Source organism: Leptodactylus fuscus, chromosome 5, assembly GCF_031893055.1.
Source record: "Leptodactylus fuscus isolate aLepFus1 chromosome 5, aLepFus1.hap2, whole genome shotgun sequence".
Taxonomy (NCBI): Eukaryota; Metazoa; Chordata; class Amphibia; order Anura; family Leptodactylidae; genus Leptodactylus; species Leptodactylus fuscus.
In genome coordinates, this window is record NC_134269.1 from 214,853,680 (window position 1) to 214,871,721 (window position 18,042).

At 42.3% G+C, this 18,042-nt stretch overlaps 1 protein-coding gene across 30 annotated transcripts in view; it reads right to left on the reverse strand.

The window, feature by feature from the left end:
- Positions 1-686: 686 nt before the first annotated feature.
- The window catches only part of LOC142204081 (protocadherin gamma-C5-like), a 290,042-nt gene continuing 272,686 nt past the window's right edge, over positions 687-18,042 (reverse strand). For 19 of the 30 annotated variants that reach the window (XM_075275338.1, XM_075275340.1, XM_075275337.1 and 16 more), the window contains exons 2-4: positions 10,646-10,704; positions 8,002-8,090; positions 687-3,661 (exon numbers count right to left, since the gene is read on the reverse strand). In XM_075275338.1, coding sequence (XP_075131439.1) covers positions 3,447-3,661; positions 8,002-8,090; positions 10,646-10,704 — 363 coding nt within the window. In that variant the 3' untranslated portion in view covers positions 687-3,446. The remainder of the gene's footprint in view (positions 3,662-8,001; positions 8,091-10,645; positions 10,705-18,042) is intronic. The other 11 variants (XM_075275339.1, XM_075275327.1, XM_075275322.1 and 8 more) reach the window with 1 other exon arrangement.

Here is an 18,042-nt window from a genome sequence, read left to right on the forward strand (position 1 = left end):
AAGAGGTGTAAGAGGACCAGTTATGGAGTGATAGTGACCAATTTATTCAATTGGCAATGCTTTATTAAACATATCAAGAGTGAACTACCGTCTACATCAGACTGGCCCAACCCTACATATATACACACTGCAAGTCACATATATACCTTTAAGTCACATGTAATATAATAGTTAGTATAACATATGTATGCTTGTGTAGTATTTGCTGTAGAGACTAATTCACCCTTGAAGTAAGCGATAAAATATTGCCATTTGATTGAATTGTTTACCATCACCCCATCAGTCCTCTTGAGGTGGCCAAGAAAATTTTGTCCAGTTTAGAAGTTTGTCCTCTTTTAATCCAAGGCTTCCATGGCTGGTGGGACTTCCATTGTCTTGGCTGAGCCATCTGCAGAGGACATCTTTATAAGACAACCTCCCACCTTGTAGGCAGTAAGATATGAGCCCATCCATTTGTCTATCGAGGAGCCATCTCTCTGTTCTCGAAAACTACTCTGAAGATCGGAGAAGCGTCTACGGTTCCACCAGCAGGAGACTCAGAATCATTAAGGAATATGGGTCAACTCTAACAAGCTTAACCAGACGGCAATCTCTCTAAGAATATAAGACTTCTTATCCGTACTTTGTGTAATACAACGCGAGCCGTAGCGGCAGCCGCGTAATTAAAACCTCCACACGCCAAGAACTTGAAGAAAACATTTTATTTATTTTTTTTTTTCCCAAAGAAAGAAAGCAATATAAAAAACAGAGTATAAAACTTGCATGTAATACAGTGACATGGGTCTATATGGATACAGGGAGGGAAATAAGCATATATATATATTTGTATAGAATATGTAGGTATAATTCAGTATTAGACACATTAAAAAGGACAGATGCATTTCAACTCATGTACATTGATATCACAAACCACACGGAAAGATAGGAGAATATTAAAATACTGCTGTCCACAAGGTAGCTACGGGGATGAGATAAGCACTTAGTTGTTACAAGACAATAGCATCTCTACAATGACATAACCTTCGGGTTCTTCAAGAGAAAGGAACGAAAGAGCAAAAATGTATCTACCGCTATAAGACTCACATGACTGCATTAGTTAATAGTATTACAAGCAGCGGGAATGGTTACTATTACAAGAGATTAGGGGGAGGGTCATGAATAATCGTATTTGTTCCCAAAAAATTCTAGCTTTATACCGAGTTACATAGGTCACTGTCGATGGAAGTAGACTTAGCGATGAAGATCCTGACCACAAAATAAAAAAATGGCTTTCTTCTACTGAATCGCTATTATATTAGAGGAGAAACATGACCATCATGAGTGGTCCAAAAACTAGGATCCACGGAATAGCTTACGGGTTCTTTTTGGCTTCCACCTCGAATAAGTGGCCACCATGTTTGATGGAGAGGGTTATATATGGGCTATCATTCTATAAGCCAACATCTATGTCCAACTTCTGAATGAAATAGTGGCCACCAAACTTTTTGGATCGAAACCCAGCGATGAAGATCCTGACCACAAAAAAATGTCTTTCTTCTACTGCATCACTATTATATTAGAGGAGAAACATGCCCATCATGAGTGGTCCAAAAACTAGGATCCGCGGAATATCTTATGGGTTCTTTTTGGCTTTCGAGGCTTACCAAGTGGCCACCATGTTTGATGGAGAGAGGTACATACGGGCTATCGTTCTATAAGCCAACATCTACGTCCAACTTCTGAATGAGATAGTGGCCGCCAAACTTTTTGGATTGAAACATGACCATCATGGGTGGTCCAAAAACTAGGATCCATGTAATATCTCATGGGTTCTTTTTGGCTTTCGAGGCTCACCACCTCGACTAAGTGCCGATGGGTACGTACGGGTTATCGTCCGACTTCGGAATGAGATTGTGGCCGCCAAACTTTCAGAATTCTGTAGGGGATGACGTCTAGGCCACGGCTGGTTACAAAGTATGGCCTGATCTCTACTATCCCTAATGTAGGAAAATATTTCACGACCGTTTTCTTGAAAAAATAAGGTTTCTCCTCCAGTAATTTTTTTTAAATTTTATTGTAACTGTACAAAAAGTAAAAGAAAAAATTTACTCAAATTTTCAATTTTAGGTAACCATCAAATTTTTTTTAATCGGTTTTATTTATTACCACTTTTTAACGATGGTCAGCATTTATTTATTTTTTTATATTATTGTTAAAAAATGAATTTATGTACAAGTTAGAATTGGAATATTCTTGGCAAATATATGTCATAATCTCCTCCCCCTTAGACGTTTCGACCTGTTCTCGACAGGTTTACTTTATACCATTCTCTATAAAGAATGAATTTACCCCCATGCTGGTTACATGCAACAAATTCCCTTATGTCTGGTGGAGTTGCAGACAAATTTGTGAAAATTAGACATGCAATTTTTTTTGTGCAGAAGTGTAAGGAGTCCGTCTTGTCGCGACGCGAGACGGAACGTTCCATTAGTGTTCCATGTACATTAAATTACGTGAATATTCTTAATCCGTAATCGGGGGGGAAACAAAAATCTCCAACATATTCTTCTCATAGAAAATAAACAAAAACATCAATAAGTACAGTATTAAAATAAGTACTGCACGAGACCATTGACACTCTTTATAAGTAGTAGTTGTACGATCACTACATATATATAGCATTTTTTTTTTTACATACTTCAGGAAAAAAATTACATTATTTTTTTATTTTTTTTTACGTCACGCATCGGAAGCGGCCGTTTTACGACGTGAAAGGACAGTCATGAGAATTCGACTCCTCTAGCATCAGTAGTCTTTAGTCTTTGCTCCCTACTTTAGTTACATTCTTACACCGCAAAAAAAAATTCCCCGGTCGTATTCTTATGACTCGTGTTGAGTCTATAAAATGGCCGCCCCCCCATTGGGTTTATAGAGTTACTATCCAGTTTTTAGACTCAATGAAAATTTTTCTCAATTCAGGTCACGTTTTCCGCTTACCCAAATTTTAACGCCAAAATAGAAATGGGTAAAAAGCCAAGAATTGCCCCGGAATACCTGAACGCGTATAAATTATAAATAACTGCTTTGCCGGAATTATATACAATGGAAGAAGTTCCACAAGGTGTCGGGCGTGGAAGCAAAATCATATCGAAACAGCTTGTAAAAAGAGTGCATATCGTCATGAAATTATCTTGCACTAATACAAAATCTCAGCGAATATTGACAGGGCACTTATTTCCGAGGCCGAGAATAAGATGGTCACGATCAGAGCTGGAAGTAGAAGATTCCACCGATGGTCGGGACCTTCTGCCTCCAGCTCTAACCAATGACAAATTCTAGCCATTGATTTTTCTTACGTGTCCAAAGGTGACATTCAGCTTCGCCCTAATATTTTTTTGTTTTTCACATAGGGAAGTGTTCAAAAAATTCTGCCCTGTTGGTATAAGCAAACTCCTTAATCAAGACGACTACTTCTTATCCTTCTTGCCGGATTTCTTCTTGTTACCGCCGCCTTTTCCGTCACGTTTTCCTCCGGCGTTAGTGGGTGTCAAAGTACTTCCTGGTATGTAGACGTTTTGTCTGTAGTCAGGAACGTGCTGTAGGGTGAACTGGGGTCCGTAGCGAGCACTGAGGCCCATGGTGCCGGTGCCTCCTCCGAGGCCTGAAGTTCCCTCAGCAGCTTCTGTAACATGGAAAAGCAAAGGTGTGAACTTACTAGGACATCATATTTTCCAGTTATTTTTTGAAGAATATTTATCCACATTACTGGGATGGTATTAGGAACATATTACATGTTTTCACGTAGAGATGTGACATTTTGAGATCCAAGCTTTATTCTCTAGTTTTGAGTATTATTTTCTAGGTCTGGAGCCCTTGTGGTGAAGCCAACTCTCTATCTTCATAATGAACTATTGTATACATTACATCATTACTAGAGATGAGCGAGTAGTATTCGACTGAGTAGGTATTTGTTCGAATACTATGGTATTCGAAATACTCGTACTCGATCGAGTACCACTCGCTATTTGAATGGAAAAATTCGATGCAGAACCAGCGTTGATTGGCTGAATGCTATACAGTCGGCCAATCAACGCTGGTTCTTCTCCTTCCTTTAGAAGTCTTCTCCGCGCAGCGTCCCCGCAGCGTCTTCCGACTCTGAATTCACTCTGCCAGGCATCGGGCCTGGGCAGAGCCGACTGCGCATCCCTGCGCTACAAGAAAATGGCCGCTTTGACTGTAAGCGGCCATTTTCTTGTAGTGCGGGCATGTGCAGTCGTCTCTGCCCAGGCCCGATGCCTGGCAGAGTGAATTCATTGCCAGATGACGACGCGGGGACGCAGCGAGGAGAAGACTTCTTGGAGAATCCAGCCCGACCCTCACTCGTGGACTTGGTAAGTTCAGTTTGATCGAATGTTGCCTACCCCTGCAACGAGCATTTTTCCCCCATAGAGTATAATAGGATTCGATATTCGATTCGAGTAGTCGAATATTGAGGGGCTACTCAAAACGAATATCGAGTATTTAACTACTCGCTCATCTCTAGTCATTACATATTACGGGGAGTCTGTCACCAGAACCCAAACTATCAACCCAACCCTACACATAGAGAGGATCGGGCAGTGATGGCTAACCTTTTGATTCGTAATAAGAACCTAGCTTAACTCAGGTGCCAGGTCACACCTTTTTATGGCCTCCCCCCTTTTTATGACCCCACATAGTATATGACCCCCTTTTTTTGTACATAGCATCCCGGCATTCTTCAGTGTTGCGATATAAGTTTAGCACCGCCTAAAGGAGGCAGTGGAGGGCAGCCAGGACAGGAGCGTTGACAGGTGAATAAAAATGATCAGCAGCTGCTTATGGCAATATCACAATAAATAGATGTCCCCCGGTTATTTCTATGAGGCACCGCCTGAGGCAATTGACTCAGGATGCCTCATGGAAGAGGTTGCCACTTGGTTCGCACAATATGTGTCAACCAAAATGTCTTGGTCTATCATGCGTATCATAGGTCTGCCATCACTGGGTTCGGGTAATCTGAATGCAATCGGTGCCTCTGTGGCCAAGTTTTGTCAACATGCACATGAGCAATTTGGAGCAATAGCGGGCATTGTGGCTTAACTCTTTGGAGCAATGGCAACACTCTCATTGCACCAAAGAGCTCCTATGTATAATGATGTGGCAATGTCTATGTTGGCAAGTATGGCATTATGGTCTATCTGAAAGACAAGCCACCAATATCAAAGTCCTGGAAAACCCTAAGCTTAGTAATTGCCATCAAGGGTGTAACTTGAGGGGGTGCAAAAATTGTGGTCACACCAGAGCCTAGAAGCCTTGGCGTGCCCATAAGGTGTCTCTTCTTACTATAACAAATCAGTACTATAAACAATAAATTATGGTTGGAGGCCCGGTACAGATTTTACATTGGGAGCCCGGTACAGATTTTATGTTAGGGCCCGGTACAGATTATATGTTAGGGCCCGGTACAGATTTTACATTAGGGCCCGGGATTGTTATATTTCTTATTGTCATGGTACTTAAAAGAAACAGTTTAATACAGTAAGGAGCCTCCATGTTATGTCTTGGCTGCTGTATAAGCTTTGACATTCCGACATCTGTTTCCTTTGCTGCAGGTCTTGATCTATATTCACTCTGCAGATGTCCCCACTGACCTCAATTAAGATTGTAACCTCAATTGGAGAAAGGAACTCCTTGAAGTCTGAGCTTTATGCTGCAGCCAGACAGGTAATCTGTACTAGAAGAGCATCATGGCGTAAAACACCATATTGGATATTTATGACAAATGGCAGGATCTACTTATGCTGAAAGGTTTGTCTGCTAATGGGGAAACACTTCAAGGTCAGTGTCACTTAAAGGGGTTGTCTTAGGTTGAATTATCAGAAGTGAAGAGGCTCGGGTGACCCCTAAGACCAATCAATGACCTCAATAGTCACTGAGAAGGAACCGGTGACATATCCGAGTGACATAATTGGTCCCCCATGTACCACTGCAGAGGCCCCTGATTGGTCCCAGCAGTCATGTGAGCCCCATTATGATCCAATCAATATTTGGTGTGACGTTTGCTCCTTGGAGGAGGAGTCCTGGAAGCGATGATCCGGCCCCCGCAGAACCCTGATCTCATCATCATCCAGTTTGTTTGGGATGACATGAGGAGACAGACGGATTGGAGCAATCAACATCCACAGAAGATCTGGGGTTAGTTCTCCAAGATGGCGGCAGGAACAACCTCCCTGCCAAGTTCTGCCAAATACTGTCTACAGGTATCATGAAGAAAAGAGGGAAGGCAAAGGTCAACGCTTACACCAAATATTGAAAGGATTTGGATTTCTCTTTTGTTAATTAGTTTTGTATTTTGTTAATTGACAATAAGAGATGATTAACCCTTCTATTTCTGAAACCATTCTTACTTTGCAGCACTTTTCCACTCCTTTGCACAGTACTGTATATGGCACATATATACTATTCCTACTTTCCAAGTTCATAAATATTATTTTGGCCTTAGCAGATTATAATATACGCCGTACACCGCATACACAAGAACTTGGCAAACAATATTGTCAATGGGAAAAACATCTTTACTGCGAGAGCCAAGTAGCAGATGGCCAGGCTTCTATGCAATGTAAGCAGCCATGTCACACGTTACCGAATTTGTCAAACACGATCCAATACACAATCTCAATCACTCGCTTGTTGATTTATAGAAAGACTTTCGAGATCGTACTCTGGAAATCTGCTGGATTTTGTTACAACTGGGTTGGTACAAGTTATAAAACAGAACATGACTATGAACCTACTCCACATGACTACCAAGGCTCAATTATAGTCCTCGGTGATCCTTGGATTTTGCTTTTCTCACCCAGAAGACTGGAAGATGCTGGGAATAAATACTGGATGCCACAATGGGACAGGCAAATCTCACAAGTAGGGTTAAGCCGATCTTGACTTTTCAGAATCGATTTTGAAATCCGATCATTTTTCATTTGAACCCGATCTCGATCCCAATTCCGATCCCAATGCAAGTCAATGGGATTTTTTTACTAATCGGAGATCGGATTTTAAAAACAATCCTATTCACTATACAGCATGGAATCTAACAATGGAACGCTTTAATTGTTAGAATCCACGCTGTGTAGTGATTTTTTTTAATCACTAAGTAGCCAGAGGATTTTTTTTTAATCCTCTGGCTACTTAGTCCCCCCTGGTGTCCACTTACCTGCAGAGATGGCTGGCCTGGTGCCCGGTGTTCTCGTTTTTCTTCGCCTCGCTGCCCCCGCCTCCCAGGTTAGGAGAGTGTGGGCGGGTACAGGGCGGGGAGACATGGCGTTTCCCCTCCCAGTACCCGCCCACACTCTCCTAAGCCACAAGCCCCGCCTTCTTCCTAGCTCTTTAACATTAACCTGGGAGGCAGGGGCAGCGAGGCGAAGAAGAACGAGAACACCGGGCACCGGACCAGCCTTAGAAACTACAAGAACTGCTCCCGCTCCAAACATCTTGTCTGTGAGGGTGCCAGGACTCAGATACGCTTTGCTTTTTTAAAATATATATTAAACAGTAAATGATCTCCCGACAGACTGTATTATAAATCTGAGTAAATAGAGGAGGGGAGGGAGGGAGAATTTATGATACTTGGAATGACAGACATCAAAACAGATCAAAGGGATGTGAGAATAATCCATGGGCGCCATAGTAATTTCCGGCCTCCACGGTAGGTACGTCTGTCGAGGTCATATTGAAACGTACTGGGGGGGGGTAATTTTTTTATTGGGTGTCACAGTTGTCACCAAATATCACAGGTGAAAGGAAGACTATAATAACGCCCAGTTGCTGACTGATGTGACATTGTAAATGCAGCATTAAAAAATTGTGTTTTGATCATCTACTCTCAGCCGCCACCGTTTCCACGTGACGAGTGGAGTAACCTCCAGTGACATTGCACAGAGTCCTTATTGATCACTATGACAGGACATCACATTGTTTCCACATATAGCAATGTAGACTGACCATTAGCGGACGCCAGAATCATCGCCTGGAGCCTCTCGGTTTCGAACTGGTTGTTTGGCCACACTCCAGCTTCTTCTGTGGGTTGAGCTCTAAAGAGACGGCAATGACACAACGCCGTGTTAAATATTAGACATCATTAAAGCAAAGCACAACAAACAAGCCGTCATTGACAAGGTTACATAACAATGAGATTCCTGTTCTCTAGCTATTGTGAAACAAACTATAACAAAGGGGTTCAATGGAAAACCAAACTAATCTCTGTCCACAAAACAAACACACGATATGTTCCGATTTTTTTTCAGAAACAGGTATGAAAAGGCAATTTGAATGGCTTTATAAAACTAGTACTAAAAAAGTTGCAGATCACAGTCTATTCGGACACTGTGGTCCAGGTAGAATCAGGAATATAAGTGTTCTGTTTCCCTGCACTGCCCCCGCAGGTGAAATGGAGAATTACACATAATCAATGAACTGCACAGTTCTTCCTCATTACTAGAAGAGTCCATCAATTATTTTCCTTATTGACTCTATATATTCTGAGATCTAATATAATGCCTCTTGGCCCAAATATCCCACCACCATGCCTGCTAGGACTGGAGTGGAAGGTCAGAGGTTACCAAATGGACTAATATCCCATGTAATAAGGCAAATAGATCCAGAGAATCCTGTATGATATAAAGTCTTCCGCACTCTGTAAAATATTTCTGCATTCTTGAGCTACTGGAACATACAGAAGTTCATTTTTCAAGGGGATGGATTCCTATTGTTTTACTACCGACTCCGCATGAAGTTGGCCGCACACCAGACGTAATAAAATAGTCTTAACCAATTGGCATAAAATTCCAGACAGTAAAACATATGATGTGTCTCTCTATTCACTGACATATTAAAAGGGTTGTGCAGCTTAGTCGGCACCAAGAGGCCAAGAACCAGAAGGGCCGGGCAGTTTTGGAACCAAAGCATTGGGGAATTGGTGAGGGATTCTGAGCTTTTTACTGTTAGGTGCATGGTCCTGACTCTCTGCTCCAGAACCGCCCACTTGACAGTAGAGAGCTTATTAGCCTATTGGTTGCTGAAACTAGCAGAAATGATTGCTCAGGCATGGTGGGGGCTAGAGAAAAAATTCCAACTGTGCTAGATTCAGTGGAGCGGGGGTTATTACAGGATGTAAGGAGTTAATGTAAGTGGTGAAGGGCCATCTTTAAGGGGTTATAAATCATGCAGAACTGGTACAAAGTAATGAAGTAAAAGTTATAGAGAGATGTGAAAAAAATCTGACTATGAAGAGTACAAAATCCGAGCTATTGGTCTCATCCGCTGTGTACGGCTAACTCAGACATTGGGGATCTAAGGCAACAGATGTCTTGTTACTCGTCTCAGCCTCGTCTTTTGTGACTCGACCACTTGTATTACTGAGTTAACAAAACCCCCTATTCACCATTAGAACAAAACTTATGAGTCTTCCTGTATATATATAGGGCATCAATAGAGGGCTACATTCATAAAATATATGTGATGACTGGGGCCATTATAACCCGAAAGCCTAAGGCAATGGGTCAACCGTGTCATGAGTGGCCACCATATCCATCTCTATGGAAGAATCCCTATCGTCAACTTGATAATAAAGTTATAGAAAGTTGTAGACAATTAGAAGTTGGTTCCAGACCACAGAAATTTCCTACATTCATGGTCGTATCCATTGTCAACTGATCAAGACAACATGACTATCAAAAAGGTGGTTAAAGGTCCTCGACAAAGGGGTTGTCCTTGCATCCACATCATGGGATTAAGGCCTGGTTCACATCAGCATCGGTAATCCTTTCGGGGGGAGTCTGCATGGGGAATCCTTCGAACGGACTATCGAACGCCTTGGCAAGTGGTGTGCAGTGAAAGCACACGGACCCCATAGACTATAATGGGGTCCGTGTGCTTTCCGCATGAGTCATGTGGACAGGAAAGTAGATCGTGAACTACATTTCTGTCCACATGTTCTGTGCGGAGACCCCATAGACTATAATGGTGCTTTCACTGCACACTGCTTGCCAATGCGTTCGGTAGTCTGTTTGGGGGAGTCCCCATGTGGACTCCCCCGAACGGATTACCGACGTAGACCTAAGTGTCTAATCATTGGGGGCCTCCCTCGATCACAAGGGTTCTGCGTTCCACCATTGGGAAGCGGACATGCCAGATAGAGCTTACCCACATGGCACTGCCTAAGATAGCTGAATACAATGCATGGCAATCCCTGGCCATCCCATACACTTGAATAGGGCAGCCCTGGACATCCACATCCAGTGCTTCATTTGGGGTCACCAGAACCCTGATTTTCCAAGGAAACAACTCATACAGGCCGAATGTGATTCAGTAGACTTATCAGAGCACAGAAAATGTTTCCTGTTAAATTGCAAGAACCTAATCTGTGCCAAGTAGACAAGTAGATACAGGAGCCTCCAGGTGTACCTATATACAGTGACCTCCATTCAGTGCTCAGTAAACATCACTCACTTAGTTCTACTACAAATATTGGCTCCTGAGCCCTATATATTGACTGTACACAACAGTACCCGACTATACACGGCGGCCAGGCAGTACAACGTGCAAGTCATATAAGTACCCACACACATGTATACGGTAATCCACTCACCCGCTTGGTCCGGGTCTCTGGGCCTGTGAGAAGCGCCATTCTGCATTAGGCTGCGCCTGCTGGAGGAAAAACAGAGAAGTGCTTGTAATTGCCCCATAAGAACATTGCAAGGAAATCACAGTATAAGAAACACATGTATTATCTTATCTTCTCCGTCTTCAAGCCTAGACCGAAAGAAAGGAACAAATTGTTGTGTTAGGAAAAATATCACATCCTGGAGCGCCAATGCGCCTTGAACTTTGCTGCAAACAATAGAATTTACCTTGGAAATATAAAACCAGAGTCATTGTATTATATCAGTACAATAGAATATTCCGCCATATACTGCACAATACTTTATATACTAAGCACATTATTTGCTCCTCCAAATATCTGGATCATTTAGGTTAATAGGTTGGAATAGTCCAAAAGATTCCCATTCATGATGACCTCTCCTTCTGGAATATCACTATGTTACCAAGAGTCCCAGTCTACTGGCTGGTCTCGCATTGGGAATCTGGCCGATCTACAGACGGGATTTTTTGGCACCCATGTGTCCATGTGCACGGGGCCTTTAAGGAATAGACGATCATCACCCCCACCGATTGGTTGTTTTAAAGGGATTCTACCATTAAAACTTTTTTTGTGTGGATAAGACGTTGGCATAGCCTTTAGAAAGGCTATTCGTCTCTTACCTTTAGACGTGGTCTCCGCCGTGCCGTTCCTCAAAAATAACGGTTTTTACCGGTATGCAATTGAGTTTTCCCGCAGTGATGGGGGTGGGCCCCAGCGCTCAAACAGCAACGAGGGCGTCCCCACCACTGCCAGACAAGTGTCTCCAAGCGTCGCCTCCTTCTGCGTCATCTTCAATGTCTTCGGGCGCGGGCTCGTAACTTCTAGCAGAGCAGAGCAGACTGAACAGACGCACAGGTCACGGGAAAATGGCTGCTTGCACAGTATTGTTAGCGGCCATTTTCCTGTGGCCTGTGCGCCTGCGCAGTCTGCTCTGCTCGGTTACGAACCTGCACCGGAAGAAGACATTGAAGATGATGCGGCGGACGAAGAAGGAGGCGGCACTTGGAGACACTTCTCTGGCAGCGGTGGGGACGCCCTCATTGCTCTTTGAACGCTGGGGCCCACCCCCATCGCTGCGGGAGAACTCATTTGCATACTGGTAAAAACCGGTATTCGTGAGGAACGGTGCAACGGAGACCACGTCTAAAGGTAAGAGACGAATAGACTTTCTAAAGACTATTCCGACGTCTTATCCACAAAAAAGGTTTTAATGGTAGAATCCCTTTAAGAAGCTGCAGTGCTCAGACACACACTGGATCTCTGTGATCACATGCCAGGCACAGCGCCATACGTTTTGTAGTGGCGGTGCCTGGTATTGCAGCTCAGTCTCACTTGAAATTGACTGAGTGCTGCAATACCAGGTATAGGCACAACAAGATGTGCGGCGCTGTGTCTGGTAATCGGGAGGGGTAGTGCCGCACAGCTGATCAGTGGCGTATCTAAGGATAAGTCATCAGTCCCTAAAAAATGCTTGAATATCCAATACCGTAAACCACTTCACTGGCCGTGAACACTAGAATAATATATTATACATATAAACAATATAATAATCCAAATATTATAATAGAATTTATAGAATCTTAATAATATAATATTACAAACACCAGCACCATATATATATATATATATATATATATATATATATATATATATATATATATATCATACAGTATATAGATATATCATACATGACTCCTGGCTCACCAAGAGAAATCTCCGAGTAGGTTTGTACATTAGAGTCGCTTCCTGGCATCGGTACCAACTTTTCTACATGTGTTCCACTTAGAAATGACTTGTTTCTTAAGGTGAAGGGTCCTTAGAGGATTGTAGTACGGCGCAGCGTCTAGGAGGAATACCCTCATTAAATATAAACATGCAATGATGGCAGCGTCCCAGCTGGACCGACACCAGCTGAGATTCCTTGTGGGGATGTAGACGGCTGGTAAGGGGACTGAACAATACGAGAACAAGAATAGACTATAAATACAGAGTGGTCGGGACAGAGGCCTAGGAATGTGTATTGTTCTAGCCGGGATATAGTCACATGGGCGTCACAGGGCAGCATTGAATTCAGTTATGGGGTCTATCCACATGACCATTATTTTGATGGTCAGTTGTAATGGACCATCCAGATAGAGGTCATGGCCTATTTTTGTCCCCTCCATACACTCAATCCATAAAACAGAGGCCCTCGCGTTCAAAGGACGTTCCAATACACATCCGTCTGCATGGGGCCTTAGTAGAGAATGAAGAAATATTGCCAGCACCATGTGGACAATGACCTATAATAATCATAAACTAGCGTATATGATATGACATGTAACACAACTTCCCGATCACTTTCAGTTACATAAAATACCACCATACACTGTCGATCTGGTTTCTAAAAAGTTGCAAACCGAGGCCTGGAATTTTTTATGTTGGCTATCTGGCGTAAATTAATAACCCTCTCCATTATGTGTTATGTTGTAGATCCCTCCTTGAGATCCATTAGTGACTCCTCCATGACCTTCTCCAGACATGTCATGGACCTCAGCACATCATGGACCTCAGTACATCATGGAACTCAGCACATCATGGACTTCAGCACATCATGGACCACAGCACAACATGGACCTCTCAGCACACCATGGACCTCAGCACAACATGGACCTCAGCACACCATTGCACCACAGCAAAACATGGACCTCAGCACACCATGGACCTCAGCACATCATGGACCACAGCACATCATAGACCTCAGCACATCATGGAACTCAGCACATCATGGACTTCAGCACATCATGGACCACAGCACATCATGGACCACAGCACAACATGGACCTCAGCACACCATTGCACCACAGCAAAACATGGACCTCATCACACCATGGACCTCAGCACATCATGGACCACAGCACATCATAGACCTCAGCACATCATGGACCACAGCAAAACATGGACCTCAGCACATCATAGACCTCAGCACATCATAGACCTCAGCACATCATGGACCACAGCAAATCATGGACCACAGCACAACATGGACCTCTCAGCACACCATTGCACCACAGCAAAACATGGACCTCATCACACCATGGACCTCAGCACATCATGGAACTCAGCACATCATGGACCTCAGCACATCATAGACCTCAGCACATCATGGAACTCAGCACATCATGGACTTCAGCACATCATGGACCACAGCACATCATGGACCACAGCACAACATGGACCTCAGCACACCATTGCACCACAGCAAAACATGGACCTCATCACACCATGGACCTCAGCACATCATGGACCACAGCACATCATAGACCTCAGCACATCATGGACCACAGCAAAACATGGACCTCAGCACATCATAGACCTCAGCACATCATAGACCTCAGCACATCATGGACCACAGCAAATCATGGACCTCAGCACATCATGGACCTCAGCACATCATGGACCTCAGCACATCATGGACCTCAGCCCATCATGGACCACAGCACAAAATGGACCAGAGCACAACACGGACCTCTCAGCACACCATGGACCACAGCACAACATGGACCTCAGCACACCATTGTACCATAGCAAAACATGGACCTCAGCACACCATGGACCTCAGCACATCATGGACCTCAGCACATCATGGACCTCAGCACATCATGGACCTCAGCACATCATGGACCTCAGCACGTCATGGACCTTAGTTGATATGGTTTATTGATCATTAATGATCTCTGCTACGTGGATGTACAAGATGTGACTCGGTATCCACAAAAAACCGCCGGCGTATAATCACTAACGTATAATTATAGTATAATACTCTATATGTTATAGTAAACTCGTAGCCTCCACTATCAAATCCTAAACAACTTTTTGAAAAACAAACGCGCTCTGGAAAAGACAGAAGACACCAGTTCACATCTGGAAGTTATGACCGAGTGCTGGAGCCACTTCCTCCAGTTAAGGTTTTCTTAAGGCTTTGAGGCTACATTTTACGACTCTCTCGCACCTCGGGGTCAGTGGGCACTGGTCAGAAGGCCACCATAGTTCTTCATTAATCGTACACATCTGGCCAGATACAAGCAATTGCCCTTTCTACGTCTCCTTCCCACAAAGCCGATGCCTGCCCATTAACAACCCTCTATAAATCACCGCGACCACCATTATCCCTGAAGCCTATTCCTCTCGGCGGTCGGAGATTGCCTATCCCATAGCTGTAGTAACCGGCGACTTCAGAGACTTCACATAATTTGCTTAATCCATCTCACGTGGCGGTATAAAAACAAATGATATCACGTCTCTAGTGCCTCGAGTCTGTATAAAGAAAGATTTGATGAATTAGGGCTTGATGGATCTCTACGGGATGAAAAGGAAAAGGTAAAAGAGAGGGTAAAAGTAAAGAACCACTTGGGTTCTTGGATTACAAAATTTACAACACACACGAGACGCCGTATATACGGTATTTTTAATTCAGTTTTGCATTTAAAGGGGAAAGACCTATTTTTTAAAACATATTTTGTAAGAATTTTTGATTATTTTTTGCATTTTCCACGTCATTATTTATATTTAGTACTAAATCTTCATGTTGACCACTTAACCTAATAATAGACTGATACTTGCCAATTTTGTAGGGCTTTTCTTTGCAGCAGTCACTTCATTTACATCACAGACAAAGAGTGAAATAAAAGATCACACCCATAGTGACCCATCATTACATCACTACTGACAATAGATGATGTCACAGCTTATCTCCGCCCCCTTCCTGCACAGAGCATGCCTAGAAAACACTCCCTTAGACCTCAGTGAGTTGGCTATAGTCTATTCCTGCCTAGGGCCATGACTATGCTGTAAAGCATGTTGCTAAATGCTGTTAACAGAGCAGAGAAGAAGCTCAGGCAAGATGGCCGCCCCCGTAATGATGGACAGAAAATAAAATCTGAAAATGAACTATGACATGCCATACTCTATGACATTTTCTGGGGTTTGAAGTCACTTCAGACCTCAGAGTATAATAAGTTGAGGTCTGGGGGAGCTGAACCTGAACTTTGGACAAATTTTGTGAACCGGTTTGTCACCACAAGTTATGTCCTTCCTTTATTTTTCAAAAATTACAAACTTAAATTTCAAAAAATTCAATCTATACGGACACAGCAGCAAAATCCTCAACAGGTTGCAACTCACATTACAACCACTGGGTGGCAATATATTGAAACATATAGAAAAAAACAACTCCCAACAGAATATCACAAGATCCTGTGGTTTTTTTGTAAACTTGGTAATTTGATGCCGTTCATCTTGGAGTATGTCGAGGCAAGAGGAAAGGTCTGTATAGTAAGTAGTCCATGAATATAAAGTCATGCAGGCCAACAAAACCGCCCAGTTACTATTATATAGCGTTTTCTTACGCCGACGGTTTGTTTGCACACTGTGTTTAGAGGATCATTCACACACGTGTTGCCTCGGACACAGGACAATGTCTCAGTGCTGAAAGCTGGGTGTGTAATACCTTTCCTACATAAAAGTGAAGAGTATAACGATGTGATTGCTGAGTAAGCCGATGCGCCGCATAATGGAGACTGTCAGGAATAATAGAAACGTAACATCAATACATAAAGGATGCGTTCGGAGGAGTCGCTGCACCTGCCTGCGGAAACAGCCGGCTCATTTACACATCAATACCATTCTAGCCGGTTACTGTAGAAACCTGACGTGACGCAGAGCTCCGAGGACAGGCCTAAGAGACCCCGCAATAACATTGTCTTCCTGGGCTCATCAAAAATACATGGAAATCACTGAAAGAATCTTCTAGAACATCCTTGTCCTAGATTGTGTCAGCCATTGTACAGAAGTACTTATTAGTGACGGCAATTATATTCTACAGAGAACCGAATGTACAATATATAGATGGAGGACTGGAGAGAGACTGCGGATATGGTATACGGGTAGTGCAACGGGGTCTGGCATCTATCTATCTATAGTATCTATCTATCTATCTCCTATCTATCTATTATCTATCTATCTATCTATCTATCTATCTATCTCCTATCTATCTATCTATCTATAGTATCTATCTATCTCCTATCTATCTATCTATCTATCTATCTATCTATCTATCTATCTATCTATCTATAGTATCTATCTATCTATCTCCTATCTATCTATCTATCTATCTATCTATCTACTATCTATCTATCTATCTATCTATCTATCTATCTATCTCCTATCTATCTATCTCCTATCTATCTATCTATCTATCTATCTTCTATCTATCTATCTATCTATCTATCTATCTATCTATCTCCTATCTATCTATCTATCTATCTATCTATCTATCTATCTCCTATCTATCTATCTATCTATCTATCTATCTCCTATCTATCTATCTATCTATCTATCTATCTATCTATCTCCTATCTATCTATCTATCTATCTATCTATCTCCTATCTATCTATCTATCTATCTATCTATCTATCATCTATCTATCTATCATCTATCTATCTATCTATCTATCTATCTATCATCTATCTATCTCCTATCTATCTATCTATCTATCTATCTATCTATCTATCTATCTCCTATCTATCTATCTATCTATCTATCTATCTATCTATCTCCTATCTATTTATCTATCTATCTCCTATCTATCTATCTATCTATCTATCTATCTATCTATCTATCTATCTATCTATCTCCTATCTATCTATCTATCTATCATCTATCTATCTATCTATCTATCTATCTATCTATCTCCTATCTATTTATTTATCTATCATCTATCTATCTATCTATCTATCTATCTATCTATCTATCTCCTATCTATCTATCTATCTATCTATCTATCTATCTATCTATCTCCTATCTATCTATCTATCTATCTATCTATCTATCTATCTATCTATCTATCTCCTATCTATTTATCTATCTATCTCCTATCTATCTATCTATCTATCTATCTATCTATCTATCTATCTCCTATCTATCTATCTATCTATCTATCTATCTATCTATCTCCTATCTATCTATCTATCTATCTATCTATCTATCTCCTATCTATCTATCTATCTATCTATCTATCTATCTATCTATCTATCTATCTCCTATCTATCTATCTATCTATCTATCTATCTATCTATCTCCTATCTATCTATCTATCTATCTATCTATCTCCTATCTATCTATCTATCTATCTATCTATCTATCTATCTATCTATCTATCCAGGGGCGTAACTACCGTGGTAGCAGCAGTAGCAGCTGCCACAGGGCCCGCGCCATTAGGGGGCCCGGTGACAGCCGCTACCGCTGCGGTTTTTTTTCAATAGGCAGTTACGGGCCCTATTCACTTGCCGATCCTGGCTGGGCC